The sequence below is a fragment of the Lynx rufus genome, unplaced genomic scaffold (genome assembly GCF_022079265.1).
Source record: "Lynx rufus isolate CCGP_SWC_20201006 ecotype Redwood Valley unplaced genomic scaffold, mLynRuf1.p SCAF_2, whole genome shotgun sequence".
Classification (NCBI taxonomy): Eukaryota; Metazoa; Chordata; class Mammalia; order Carnivora; family Felidae; genus Lynx; species Lynx rufus.
The window spans coordinates 107764733-107780010 of NW_025814834.1; the positions used below are offsets into that span (position 1 = coordinate 107764733).

Consider the following 15278-nt stretch of genomic DNA (forward strand, 5'->3'; position numbering starts at 1 on the left):
CCCTAAAGCAGCCTTGTGAGGGAAATTATTATGGCTTATATCACAAACGTAAAACCAAGACAAGAGAGATGGATAACCCACCCACCCCATCCCTATCCCCCAATAACCACTGTGTAACAGAAATAAGACTTGAGCTCAGATCTGTGTAACTGTTCAACTGGAGACCCTTCTAATGACCAGACATTCTCCCAAGGATGGATGATCCCTCAATATATGAGCGCAGCCTCTCGTCCTTATCCTGGCCTCTGCATGTGTACAAGACTTGAAACCACAGTAATTGCTTCCATTTTTCTTTCTACTTGAAAATTTGAGATTGTTGTGATTCGTGGACTTGATAATTTTATGTTTCCCCACATTTTATAATAGCAAACTGGAATATAAAAACTTCTCTTCCATGTATATTAAAAGTGAACTAATTGTGTTGAACATGGTGGAGGGAGTATTTCAATACTAGCATTAAAAAAAAAACTCACAAAAATCTTTGTTTTCATTGACATGAGCTAAAAGAACAAATGAAAAATTCCTTCCTATTTTATTTTAACTGCTATTGGGGTGGGGGATGTAACAGGTTTCAGTTATCTGATAAGACGTCTTGAGCCTGGCTGAATTATTATAACCATCGATAAAATATTATAGAATTAGCCATGCCACAGTTGAATATGTGTATAGCCCAAAAGAAGAGTACAAATGGAGGTCCACATACCATGAGTTTACATATTTAAAGGGTTACAAATAAGCTAACAAGCTGTTGAGTAAAATATGTTCTAGTCTCCTGCTTTGATGAATGTAACTTACCTGGTACATCCCATATGTTCAAGCCCTGTCTACAGTGGAAACAGTTGCCCCTTGGCCACTGCTCAGACCTATGCATCCATGGTCCATCCTCAGGATGGCAGATGAGGAGAGAACCATTCAGGCCCACAAGGCACTTTCAGAACTGTTTTGGCAGGAAGCTCTGGGTTGCTGTGTAAGGAGATTGTGTTTTATAAGGGTGGTAGCAGTTTTCCATAGTTGTTTCCCCTTGGCTCCCCCATGAGGCAAGAATGGTCAAGTGGGGCCCACCTGGGTTCTGGCTCCACAGCAGGAGCCCGTTTTGCCTGGGTGTATGGGGGATACTGCAGTTAGGATTTTTAATGAGCTCCTTGTTTGAATGCAGAAACATACATGATTTAACCCACTGTCCAAAACCTAAGGTAAAAATATTGTTAAGTTCACTCAGACAGAACAAGTTATAAATATGTGTTGAACCAATTGGGCTGTGTCAGCACCTGACGTCTATGAGTCTGTAAAAAGATGCTTATTTAGAGACAGGAACCATAGGCTAGCAATTGACAAAAGTCGGGCCAAGAGCAACACTAAAGATACTACTGGAAAAAAAATAAATAAATAAAGGTGGCTGGAATCTAGCCGCGGGTGCAAAACATGCTTATAGATTGAGGACATAGGGTTGCTCCAGCAGAGGAAACAGGGAGAGCTGATTTATGCTGTTGAGGAAACTGATGGTTTCTGCTGCAATAGTTGTACATCACCTTTTCTTTTCTCCCCCTCAGGGAGACTGCAGACATCCTACCAACACTGTATATAACACAGTTGCCCAGGATTAAGGAGGTCCAGAGGGTATGAGACTTTCAGTTTTAAAAATGGGAAAGTTTCCGGAAAACCAGGGCAAGATGTTGACCTGAACCTGGGGCCTGATTTACTAGGAGGGCCACTCTATGGAACCAGCAGTAGCAAAAGCGATAGGGGAGGTAGTGCGTGCAGTGGATAAGAGATGGGGTTCTGGGTCGAAGCGCTTGACATTCCAACAACTCCACCTCTTGGCTGTAAGGCCTCAGTCAAGATGCTTTAGCATCTTGCTCTGTGTGCCATCATTTTCTTCATCATTAGTCTGGAGCAGAGAACAATACCCAACTCAAAAGTCAGAAGTAAAATAATGTAAGTAAACTCTAAGCCTAGTGCCCAATGTGCAAAATGAATCAATGCATGCCACTGTTGGTATTATTAGAACAAAAACTTATCCAAGAGAGAGTTCTGAGGCCAAATCCAACTGACACATACAGAGCAAAGTTGGGCTTGGGTTCAAAGGCAAAGCCAGAGCAAGGTAAATGTGGACCTGGAGTGTTAGGCAGGAGGCACGGGCACAAACAAGGCACTTTGTATGACGAGGGGGATTGGTGAAATCAAGGCTCCCTTGTACTCAATGCAAGTCTGTGTCTGGGTCAGAGATTACTCGCTTTCTGTCCCCAGCAACACAGACATAGGGTATTTCTTGTGCAGAAATGAGGGGACACTGGGAATTTATAAAAGACTAGATTATGGAAACAATAAAGAAGAGGTAATTCTTGATGAACATGTAACCTTTTATATCCTCTCATTTGTGACCCCAAAGTAGTGACAAAAATAAGACATCATATATACAGTATGCCTTTTAAAGAGATCAAACATTCCAGAAAAGTTACAAACTGAGTCATCAATCAAGTCAAATAGTAGAGAAAAAGCCCTAAGATGGTGACCTTGGGAAAGATTTTGGGCTGCTATTATCTCATGTGGCCAGTTTGGTATTTTTCTTAACTATTTAAATTCAGGCTACTGTTTAAAAATCAAAAGATTTCATGGGAAAATTGGGGTTTCTGGTCTCATTTCAAATGGCAGAAACTCATAACCTTTGAGAACATTCCAAAAGTCAGTGATGGGCTCTTCCTGCATAAGGGCCACGGACTCTACCCATGGTTCACCAAGCACCAAGCCAGTAGCCATCAACTTGACCCATGGTTCACCAAGCACCAAACCAGTGCAAGTTGTAATGGTTGAAAAAGAAGACAGCTGTTTGAATCTATTTTCATCCACTCTCTGTTAAAAAGTGGACTATCAGAGCAAAAGTGAGACAAACATTCACAAACTGGAAACTTCAAAAGTACCAGAAATCTCAGTCTGACAGAAAAAGGAATCTTCCAAGCAGGATGACTCTCAAATTTAAACTGGGCCAGGGAAAAAGCCAATAAAGAGGAGTTAACTCAATGCCATAGAAGTAACATCAAAGATTTAAAAAGAGAAGCAAACCCCAGACAAACAAGAGGACTGAGATCAAAGGAAGAGAGAGTGGCAGATTCTGGACCTCATACATTTAACATCAAAGCAGGTTTTCTTCTGGGACTCATCCAGTTGAAGCCCACCTGTGACACCAGCAAGCCCATCAGGTTACCAGATGGACTATGTTGCCCAAGACACTGAGACTGTGAGTGGAACTTTACAATCGAACCCCCGGTTTTGTTGCCCAATAAGATCAATGAAAGGCACACTATGCAATTTGGCAGGAACAAACAAACAAGAAAAGTAAACAAAGAAAGGGGCTAGATTGACCAAAGCAAAAGAACAATCATAAGGCAAAATCAATTTTTAAAGTAAATCGCTAGTGCTCTTTTTTTGAAGCAATTCAACAAATATTTGTTGGATTTATTAGGTTTGAATCCTACCTCTTTTATTAAATATTCAAAAATGAGTGAGATATTGTCTGTGTCCTTGAGAAATGTTTTTAGAGAGATGATTCCAAAACATTCAGCTAATATTTATTCAGCATCCATTATATATCAGGCATCATTTCAAGTGCTTGGAATATTGGAAGATGTCAGAGAAAAAACAAAGACACTACCCTCATAATGCTTACATTTTAGCAGGAGAATCAAACCATAAGCAGTAAATATAACAAGTAAATTACATAGTGAGTAAGATGACACATGCAAAAATATATCTAGGTAATAGGTTGGAAGTTCAAAGACAGACAGAAACAGGTTACAGTTTTGAATATGTTGTTCAGGGTGGGCATCACTGAGATGGTGTTAATTGAACAAATATTTTTTTTAAAAATGTGATTTTGTCAAAGGCTATTTGGAAAGAACTGGTTCAGGGTATCTTGTCCCCTTACACTGTAACAATTATATAGCGTTATGAGCCCATGAACTAATAGAAGCTGGTTTCCAGCTCTGCGATCCATATACTGAAGACCTTTGGGCAACATCATACAGATGATGCTCTCTGAAATATAATCTCTGTTCAGTATCATCAATATCTGCCCCAAGGTGGAATATGCCAGAGTCTGAATGGACAGGAAGGATCATATCATAAGAATCCTGCACAATGAAATTAGTGAATGAAGAGGTTCATAGCATACAGCAAGGTTTGGCTTGAAAGCAAAGATTAATTTAAGGAGACTCATTAAAGTTTAAAGGAAATATATGGGCAATTGTAAACATAATAATGATATGTGGGGCAATAAAAATAATAGTTTGTACAACACATATATTTAAGGAACTGAAAAAAATTAGAATAGAAATTCCGGAAATCAAAAAAAGAAATAAATCAAAAACAATACTTTTTACAATGATGACTGAATTTAAAAATGTAGAACATGACCCTGAGAAGATATCCTCCCTACCTGTAGAACAAGTGATAACAGATTTTTAATTACTATTCTTATAATACTATATAATTACTAGTCTTCCTAATTTGAAAACAAATGAAAATAGTCAGTGACCATAAAATTCTAGCAAGACATATCTCTCTTTTTCTTTTTCCACTCAATATAAATGGAAAACTAGAACTGACCAATAAGCCTTTTTAAAGGAGAACACAATGTATTTACTTCCAGTGTTCTGAAAATCTAAAAACCAGAAGGAGCTTCTATAGGATGTTGGTGGAAAGTTAGTCTGTTTATTAATTCAAAACAAAAGTCAGTCTCTTGAATTGCTATTGAATAAAATATCAATATAGATTATCACAACCTTTAGACTGAAAAATATTAAAGGAATTACTGTCCATATAGATTTCATTCAGAAATTGTTGAATCTAATGCCACAAAATGACAGTTTGGAAGAACTTCTTAACTGAGAAGTTTCTTCAGTATGAATGACACTGATAACAGTAAGCATTTATGCCAGGATCTGTTCTTAACCCTTCAGGTATAGGAAAGCTTTTAATTCTCACAACACCCAGTCACACTAAGGTGTTTATGTGACAGAAGTATCATCATTACCCTCATTTTGTATATGAGGATCACGAATGAAATAGAAGTTATGTCTTTTTCCCAAGGTCCCACAGAAAGTACGAAACAGATATGGGCTTGAATCCAGCCAGAGAAGTTCCTGAAGCAGTGCCTTTAAACACTTGGCTGTGAAAAGGGAGATGAACACTGATTTAATTTATAAATTTATGCAATTTCCTGACAAATTGCTACATAACATAATACCTTAAAAAGGAATTTCAAACTGGAAAAAGTAGGAAGACTGATTAATAATAATCATTATTATAGTTTAAGTAAACAAAATTAGAGCAAGTTGGGGCTGAAGAAAAAACACAAAACAAAACAATCTGTACTTCATAGAAAGTAATCCAGGGGCACCTGCATTGCTCAGTTGGCTAAGTTTCTGATTCTTGGTTGCAGCTCCAGTCATGATCTCAAGGTTTTGGGGGTTCTTCCATCAACTGATGAATGGATAAAGAAATTGTGGTTTATATACACAATGGAATACTACTTGGCAATGAGAAAGAATGAAATATGGCCCTTTGTAGCAACGTGGATGGAACTGGAGAGTGTTATGCTAAGTGAAATAAGCCATACAGAGAAAGACAGATACCATATGTTTTCACTCTTATGTGGATTCTGAGAAACTTAACAGAAACCCATGGGGGAGGGGAAGGGAAAAAAAAAAGAGGTTAGAGTGGGAGAGAGTCAAACCATAAGAGACCTTTAAAAACTGAGAATAAACTGAGGGTTGATTGGGGGTGGGAGGGCGGGGAGGGTGGGTGATGGATATTGAGGAAGGCACCTGTTGGGATGAGCACTGGGTGTTGTGTGGAAACCAACTGGACAATAAATTTCACATTTAAAAAAAAACGGTTTTGTGGGTTCAAGCCCCCCATTGGGCTCTGCTCTGGTGATGTGGAGCTTGCTTGGGATTCTCTCTCTCCTTCTCTCTGTCCCTCCCCCACTTGCACTGTCTGTCTCTCTCGAAACAAATAAACTTAGAAAAGTTAAAAATTAATAAAAAGAAACTGATTCAAAGCCATTGTTTGAGAAGCTAGGTGATCTTAGTGACTGTCTTCCAAGTCAGCTTCATAAAACAGTAACCACTGCAGAGTCTATATAGTAAAAACGTGTAAGAGACAATAAAAAAAATAAGAAAATAGAATAAAGCAATGTAGATAATATTTATAATTACAGCAATAAATTTAAAAATTATCTACAATTCCACCGGGGGTAAGTAGTCTCATACTGCTTTAATAAACAAACACCATACGTATGTGGTTTACAAGAAACACACTTATTGTAGAAATAAACAAAAGTGTTTTTTGGTTTTTGTTTTTTTAATAAAAATTTGGAATCGGGGACAAAGATACACCACATAAATTTATAGAAAAAGCAGGGTTGGAAAAAATAATACCACTGAAAGTAAAAATTAACATCAGAAGATAAAGGCCATCATAAAATAATAATCATTGTGGTCCTTATTTAAAAACACCTATACTGGGGTGCCTGAGTGGCTCATTCTGTTGAGTGTCCAAGTGTTGATTTCACCTCAGGTCATGACCCTGTGGTTTGTGGGTTCAAACCTCATTTCAAGCTCTGCACTGACAGGGTGAAGGCTGTTTGGGATTCTCTCTTTCTCTCTCTCTCCCCTTCCCCTGTTTATTGTCTCTCTCTCTCTCTCTCTCTAATAAATAAATAAGCAAACATTAAAAAATACCCACTTATGCTAGGCAGATGTATGTATCAAGTAAAATATCAAATACAAAATTAAAAAAAAAAACTATCGGGGCGCCTGGGTGGCGCAGTCCGTTAAGCGTCCGACTTCAGCCAGGTCACGATCTCGCGGTCCGTGAGTTCGAGCCCCGCGTCGGGCTCTGGGCTGATGGCTCAGAGCCTGGAGCATGTTTCCGATTCTGTGTCTCCCTCTCTCTCTGCCCCTCCCCCGTTCATGCTCTGTCTCTCTCTGTCCCAAAAATAAATAAACATTGAAAAAAAAATTAAAAAAAAAAAAACTATCTGTTCCTACTATTTAGATATTTGTTAACACTACCCTTACATGAGCTGCCCGTGTGGCAGTTCCAGGATAGATGCCCAAGAGCCAGACTAAAGGAAGTGATCATTAGTTTTCCAGTTCTGCTGCCAGATGAATGAACTAATGGGCGGCATTAAAGGAGAAAAGTCAGTGTTGTGAACTTGGGTGACAGTCAATCAGATGCCAGCTGAAGTAAGCAGAATAGTTTGAGAATGATCAATATTCATTTTTTGCAAATAATAGTCAAATAATTTGGCCATCTCAGGTCATGAAGAAGAGTGAACTTAGTGTGAATGGCTTGATGGACAGAAACATTGTCCAGAATAATATTTTAATTTTTATTCTCACAGTTTTGGTAAACCAGATAAAAATATGAATGTAAATGATCTGAGGAACAGAATTATTAATGCAGAATTAATAAACACATACCAAGTACAGCCTACAAGGGTTTATGAAGTATTTATATAAAATCAATATTATATGTGTAGGAAAGAATCAATATATGAAGCACATTTTTCCATTCTAACTTACAACAAACAATAATTCAATAGTATAATTATAATCCCAAATTTTCAGCTACCTGAAAAATTTGAAAATATAAGAGGTCAAAAAATGTACCCTGCCACTCAAATGTGCAGAAACATCGTTTTGTTTCTTCTCCCCAACTGAATTTGACATGCTTATCAGCCCCTGCTTCCCTTGACAGCAGAAAAATCCAACCCGGATGATAAATGATAACTTGTTAATGCCTACTTAAGACTTAGTGCACTGTGTAAGTATTGGGTTATATTGATGTTTCCTATTTCCTCTTCTTCTTCCCTTTTCCCTGGGCAGATCACTGGCTGGGGTGGGGGAGGGGGGCTGTGTATTTTCCAGCATTAGAGGCAGTATGGGATAAAGGGTTGGCTTCTACAGTTGCTGTCCATGGTACTGGCAATGGGCTCATGCTTTGAGGTCTGGTCACTTGGCCTCTCCCAGACATCCAGGTCCAACCACCATCCTCAGTCCATCCATATCCCCTAGCCTGTGAGACCCTCAGCAGCCTACCTCACACTATACTAGAATAACCAGGTCGTGGTGAAGAACCCTCACACCTTTCTGTATTATTTCCCTCAGCCATTGATAGTCTGTCTCCCTTCTGGCAAAGTTTGCTCTGGGTTCCTGCTGAACTAGAGGCATCTCTAATAGACTTTAGCCATCACTGTTTTGGGAATGAGGGGGGGAGATACCTCTGTGCTTTCCAAAATCCATCTTGTGATCAATATGACTGTCCCCCAGGCCTCAGCAGGTTTCAATCTTGAAGAGAATCAAAGAACAGGGCCTACACTGATTTCTAACTATACTCTTGTCTCTTGTCTCTACCAAATTTATCCAAAAATCCCCCACCCAGGCTATAAACAGCTTTTGCTGTCCTTAGTGTGATTGAAAATTACAATTTTATAGTAGATTGTACACTCTATATTACTTGACTTCTAAAACAAATTTCTCTACCCCAAATCTTTCAAACACTAATTTTTTTCTATTTAAAAAAGTGGTTTTTTTCCTCTTTCTCTCTTTTTCAAGTATTTCCTGTAATTCTTATTTTCCTAAATCACAAGTGAGTGAAGTAAAGCGTTAAAAACATTTTTACAAATTGAGGAAGGTGGCCAACATTTAAAAAAGTATCATTATATGTTTTAAATTATAAAAATGAATAAGAACTTATGTCCACACAAAAACCTGCACATGAATGTTTATAGCAGCTTTATTCATAGTTGCCAAAACTTAGAAGAAACCAAGATGTCCTTTAGTAGGTGAATGGATAAATAAACTATGGTAGATCCAGATGGAATATATTCAGCAGTAAAGAGAAATGAGCTATCAAGCCATGAAAAGGCATGGAAGAACTTTAAATCCATATTACGAATTGAAATAACCCAATCTGTGAAGGCTACATACTGTATGACTCCAATAGTATGCCATTCTGGGAAGGGAAAAACTTCAGAGGCAGTAAAAAGATCAATGGTTGCCAAGGGCTGTAGTTGGGGGGCACGGGAGAGGGATGAATTGGCAGAGGACAGAGGTTTTTTTAGTGCAGTGAAACTATTCTATATGATACTGTAATGGTGGATACATGGCATTATACATTTGTCCAAACCCAAAGAATGTACAACACCAAGGGTGAACTTGAGTGATCATAATGTGAGGTTCACCAGTTAAGACAAATGTACCATTCTGGTGAAGGATGTTGACAATGAAAGAGGCTATGTATGGGTGAGGACAGAGGGTAGATGGAAACCTCTGTACCTTCCTCTCAGTTCCATTGTGGACCTAAACTGCTCAGCACCCAAAAAAAATGTATTTACAAAAAATAATTAAAAATGACAAATATTCCATTTAGTTCTTACGTTATAAATTTGACTTATGGAAACAATGTAGAAAACAGAAATGGATCTTTTTTAATGTAACTGATTCAAATTGAAAATATTTGAATACTGCAACAAATCAAGAAGGAAGATTTTATACAAGTTATCAAAGAAAGAATTGCACAAAATATTTGTGAACTGAACAATTTCATTGGTGTTTTAAGTTTTCCACAGTATTCCCCAAGATTTATGAGCCATTCTTAAATAGAGTCAAAGATAACATTCCCATAGTTTTTCTCAGAGACAAATCTAGGCTTGATCTAAATACTTGACAAAAGATGAAAATTAGAGCACAAACTGATTTATTATTTAAAGTATGAGCATGTGTATTTCAGGGCCAATGAAGCACATGTGTGGTTCAAAGAGCCTATTAATTTATGATCTATTAATATAATTGAACCTATCAGGAGTTTCAATATAATACCCTGTATTCTTATTTTATGGGGATTTCTTAAAAACCAATGGATAAAACAGCATTCATTTCTCAGTTTGAATAAACAAATGAGCTAATAAATGATTTATGTGTAAAATAGGAGTAGAAAGATATCTCTTTAATGTGATGTGCTGTCAGAATCAGTATAGTATATACTCAGGAAATACATAAAAATTACTATTTTGTTTTTGCAAAGTTCTATATCATGAATTTAAGAAGTTTTTACAAAGACAGTGAAACAAGAGAAACATGTATAAAAATTGGCTCGAGGGGTACCTGGTTGGGTCAATCTGTTAAGCTCCCAACTCTTGATCTCAGCTCAGGTCATGATCTCATGGTTTGTGAGTTTGAGCCCCTTGTCGGGCTCTGTGCTGACAGCTCAGAGCCTGGAGCCCGCTTCGGATTCTCTGTCTCCCTCTCTCTCTGCCTCTCCCTCGCTCATGCTGTGTCTCTTCCTCTCTCAAAAATAAATAAACATTAAAAAATGTATTCAAAAAAAGCAACTTGTATTTTACTGGAAGAAAGTGGTAAAAACTAATAATAATGCAAAAACTAATATCTCATGTTCTTCCCAGAGACAGCCATAATTAACAGTTCAGTGCATTTCCTCCAAGTTTATACTGTAAGAACAATTTTTGTTGTTGACATCATACATTATACCCAATTATAACTTGCATTTTTCAATCAATATTATGTTCATTTGCCATTTTATCACGTGTTCAGTAAACACCAATATTGACAACTAAGTAACCTTCTATCATACTAATTCTTTATCATTTCCTTTAAAGAAACCGTATGGCATATTTACATTATTTCCTATCTTTCATTTTTATAGAAAATAATTTGGATATAATCATGTACATAGGCTCTTTTGCTACGATGCAGACTTTTAAACTAGGTCTCCCTCTGGGTGAATTGAGGTATATTATGTTTGTCCCTTGGCTTTCATTTGGCCATACTATCTCAGATGTTTGGACCAGAGATAAATATAACGTTGTTGATTTTCTTTTATTTTTTTCACCTTCTATAAATTATTGTTTTATTTGGTATTAAAAAGGTTCAGAAAGGAAGTGAAATAGTTTTGTAAAATAAGCCCTTAAAAAGCAAGCAATTATAGTTATTTTTATGTGGGCTAATCAGTATCCTTTTAAATGTGCAATCAAGTGGCATCTATAATTATTTGAGCCACTTGGCTCACACATACAATTGAAACTACTAAAATTCACTCTCTTTTCTTTCCTACTCCTTCAGGGCTTATAACTAAGAGTTGATTTTTTTTTTCTCTCTCTCTCTTCATAAAGCTTAGTTTTGGAGGAATTCCAGTACCAGGAAAACCTGGAACCTTTTTAAAGAAAAACTTCCACGGATGTATTGAAAACCTTTACTACAATGGAGTAAACATAATTGACCTGGCTAAAAGACGAAAGCATCAGATCTACACGGTGGTAAGTTAACATCTTTCTCAGTGTGGTGATTTCTAACATGTTGGAGTAAGTCTTTCTTCCATCCTGAACCTCTTTATAATGTGTTTATATTACACACTTTGAGGTCCTATCAGCCTCCCAAGTGGAACTGGGGAGCAACAGAAAATGCAGGAATCGAGTCAGTGTGAATAACGTTATGAGGAGTAACAAAGCATGAGAGGCACCTGAAGAATTCTATTTTCCTGCCCAGCTGTGGGTAGTGTTTGCAGCTTCCTCTGTGTTAACATAAATGTCTTTATTATCTCTGTGAAATGCAACAGTAGAACCACAGATTCTGTTAAATTCTATAGCTTGAGAGTTATGTATTTCTCTACTTATCATTTGTATTAAAATTTTGAATGAGGGCTTAAACCTTTGTCTTTGAGATTTCCTCTGATGAATTTATCATGCTAGCAAGTTATATAATTTTCTAATTAATTAACTAATATTTATCTTCCCCAATAGACTACGAGTTTCGTGTCAGACCTGTCTCTTTCTTGTTCACCACTGCATTCCCAATACTAGCAGACTGCCTTGTATATAGTAGGTGCTCAATAATGGTGTTGATATTTACAACTATATTTGTGGATTGGTTTAGTTCTCTCTGTTTTTATTTCATATATTTTGTATCCCTGTTGTTTAGTACATGCACAGTTAGGATTGCTATGTCTCCCTGGCGGATTGGCCATTTTGTCATTACATAATGTTCTTCTCTGTCTGTGATTGTTTTATTTGCTCTGAAGTCTACTTTATCTGATATTAATATAAACACTCTTCAGTGTTTTTGATTAACATTTATATGAAATGTCATTTTTTTCATTTGCATACATTTAACCAGCCTATATCACATATTTGAAGTGATTTTCTTGTAGACAGTAAATAGTACAGCTATTTTTAAATCCACTTCATCAATCTCTTTTAATCGGTGTATTTAAACCATTTACATGTAATGGTAATTATTGGTGTGTTGGTGCTCAAATGCCTGTTTATTTTTTGTTTTCTGTTTGTTACCTCCATTTTTTATTTCTCTTTTTCTCTCCACCTTCCTGTGTTTTTCTTGAATGACTTTTAGAATTTTGTTTTGATTTATGTAGTGTTTGAATGCATCTCTGTGTATACTTTTTGCTGGTAGTTTCTTTAGGTATTATAAATATGCATCTTATGACAGTTTACTGGTATTTCACCAATTTAAGTGGAGTTTGTAAATCTTACCTACCTTTATATTCTTTTACCTTTTCCTGTTTATTATATAATTCTCTTAATTATTATTTCCTATCTATATAATTGGAATCATAATAAGTGTTGTTTTGCTTCAACTGCCAAACCTAATTTAGAAATCTCAAAAGAAGAAGAAAAATCTGTTTTACTATTTTTGCTTACTGTTGTTCTTTATTCCTTCCTGAATTTTCCAGATTTCTTCTTTTATCATCTCATTTCTGTTTAAAAAAATCATTTTTTGCCATTTTTCGAGGTGTATGCTCATGACAAATTCTTAGTTTTCCCTCAATCTATAATGTGTTGGTAGCTATTCCATCCTTGAAAGATATGTTCTTTGAGTATAAGACTTTGGGTTGAATGCTGTTTTCTTTCAGGCCTTGAGAATGGAGCCACTTCCTTCTGGCTTCAATGGTTTCTGGTGAAAAATCCACCATTATTAAAAAATTTTGCCCCATGGATAAGCTGTCATTTCTCTTTCAGTGCTTTCAAGATCTTTCCTTTGTCTTTAGTTTTTGCGAGTTTGACCATTATGTATTGTGTGATTTCCTTAGGTTTACCCTGTTTGGATTTCATTCTGTCCCTGAATCGGTGGCCTCTTGTCTGTCACTAAATTTGGGAAATGTTCTGCCATTTATTTGAGTATTTTCTAGTCCTCTATTTCTCTTCTCCTTTCTGAATGTTACAAATATGAATGCTGGATCTTTTACTATAATTCCACAGGTCCCTAATCCTCTGTTCATATTTTTTTTTCTTAGCTCTTTTGTCTTGTGTTCAGACTGGGTAATTTCCATTGTCATATCTTCAAGTTCACTAATTCTTTCCTCATTCTATTACTTCATTCTGTTTCCTTCATTCTGTTACTGCACATATTTGTTAATTATTTTTATGTCTGTTACTATATTTTTCAGTTCTAAATTTTTCATTTTTCTTTATTTTCTGTTTCCTTGCTACTACTTTCTGTGTTTTACTGGATATTTATATTTTCTTACTTGTGTCAAATATCTAATTGTTCCTTGGAGGAGTTTTATTATAATGTCTGCTTAAAAATACCTGTCATGTAATTCTAACATTATTTTTTCTCATCTCAGTGCTGGCATCTGTTGATTATCTTTTTCATTCAATTTGATGTCTTCCTGTTTCTTGGTGTGACAAGAGATTTTTTTTTTATTTTAACCTGGACATTTTAGAGATTATACTATGATGAATTGTATTTAAACCTGCTCTATTAGCTGTCTTCCTCTGACAATATTGCAGTAGTAGAGAGGGAGATATTACCTCCACTCTGCTAGGGGAGGGTAGAGTCCAGATTTTCCACTCAGCACCCATTGACTCTTAAGGGTAAGGTGGAGAGGGATGAAAGTTCCAGCTCTCCAGTAACACTTAAGTGATAGCTCTCCCTGGCTGGGGTATATATGAAAGCCTCATTACTATTCTTCATGGCACATCCCTTAACATTACAATGTGTATGTGTGTGTGTGTGTGTGTGTGCGCCCTTCTTATTACTAGACTGTGATAAATGTCATGACTCTGCACTAAGACGTCTTCTACACCATCCCTACAGCAGATGGGTACGGTTCCTCTAACTGCTGAGTGGGGGTAGACAGTCCAAGTTCTACCCCACATGTGGTCTCAGTTGATACTACAGGTAGAGGCTTGCTACTCTCTGACAAGGCTTAAAGTCCCAGCTTCCTAATCAGTCTTCTTTGACACAGCCTTGGCCAGGAATTTTGACATCTTGTTGCAGCATGAATGAATGGAAATAGGGCCACAGTTTTTCTGTGGTGTTTGGCTGGCATAGAGCAGTTATTGTCTGAAGATATTCTGTCTTACTATGCCGTTCCTTTCCTGGTTCTTTGATTATAGAGAGCAAACTTCTAATTGGGATTCACTTTTGATCTGCACCAGTTTGTCTCTCCAGGTTGCTGACTGCTTCAGCAACAAGTCTTAGATGTAAATAGGCAAAAAACAAAAATCTGGGGGAACTTTCACTGTTGTTCTGTGGGTCTCAAGATCCTTATGCATGCTTTCTTCTCTCAACCATTCAGAGTCTTCTTAGGTTTGTTTCATACATAATGTCTGGCAGTTTTTATTTGTACTTAGTAGGAGAAATAGAGAAAATTATACTACTCCATTTTTCCAGAAGTGGAAGTCCTTTAAACTGATACTCCTAAAACCCATGACAAGAGTAGGCCACTGTATCATAGACAGGCCAAACCTGATTCTCTTTGTGATCTGGCTAGTGGACTATTTGGAAAACCCATAGGTCTTAAATGACCTTGATGTTTATTTTCCCCTTGATAAGTATACCTTATAATGAATATTGTATTTCATTTGGGTTTTTGGATTTTGTACAGGTAGTACATTTGTTTGTTTGTTTGTTTTTGTTTTATTTATTTTTGAGAGAACATGAGTGGGGGGTGGGGCTGAGACAGGGGATCTGAAGCAGGCTCTGCACTGACAGCAGTGAGCCTGATGCAGGGCTCAAACTCACAAACTGTGAGATCATGACCTGAGCCAAAGTCAGGTGCTCAACCTACTGAGCCACCCAGGTGCCCCAGTAACACATTTCCTAAAGTGGCCATTGGATTTGAGGGTATGAGATAGATTTGCTTGAAGGGAATCATAGTGGGTTAGATGTCGCCAATATTTTATTATTTTTTAATGTTTACTTATTTTTGAGAGAGAGAGACAGACAGAGTGCCAG

The 15278-nt window shown here is 36.9% G+C and overlaps 1 protein-coding gene across 2 annotated transcripts in view; it reads left to right on the forward strand.

Moving 5' to 3' along the window:
• The window catches only part of CNTNAP5 (contactin associated protein family member 5), a 796957-nt gene that overhangs the window by 393967 nt on the left and 387712 nt on the right, over positions 1-15278 (forward strand). The window contains exon 7 of one of the 2 annotated variants that reach the window (XM_047084746.1): positions 11195-11338. In XM_047084746.1, the coding sequence (XP_046940702.1) occupies positions 11195-11338 (144 nt within the window). The remainder of the gene's footprint in view (positions 1-11194; positions 11339-15278) is intronic. The other variant, XM_047084747.1, reaches the window with a different exon arrangement.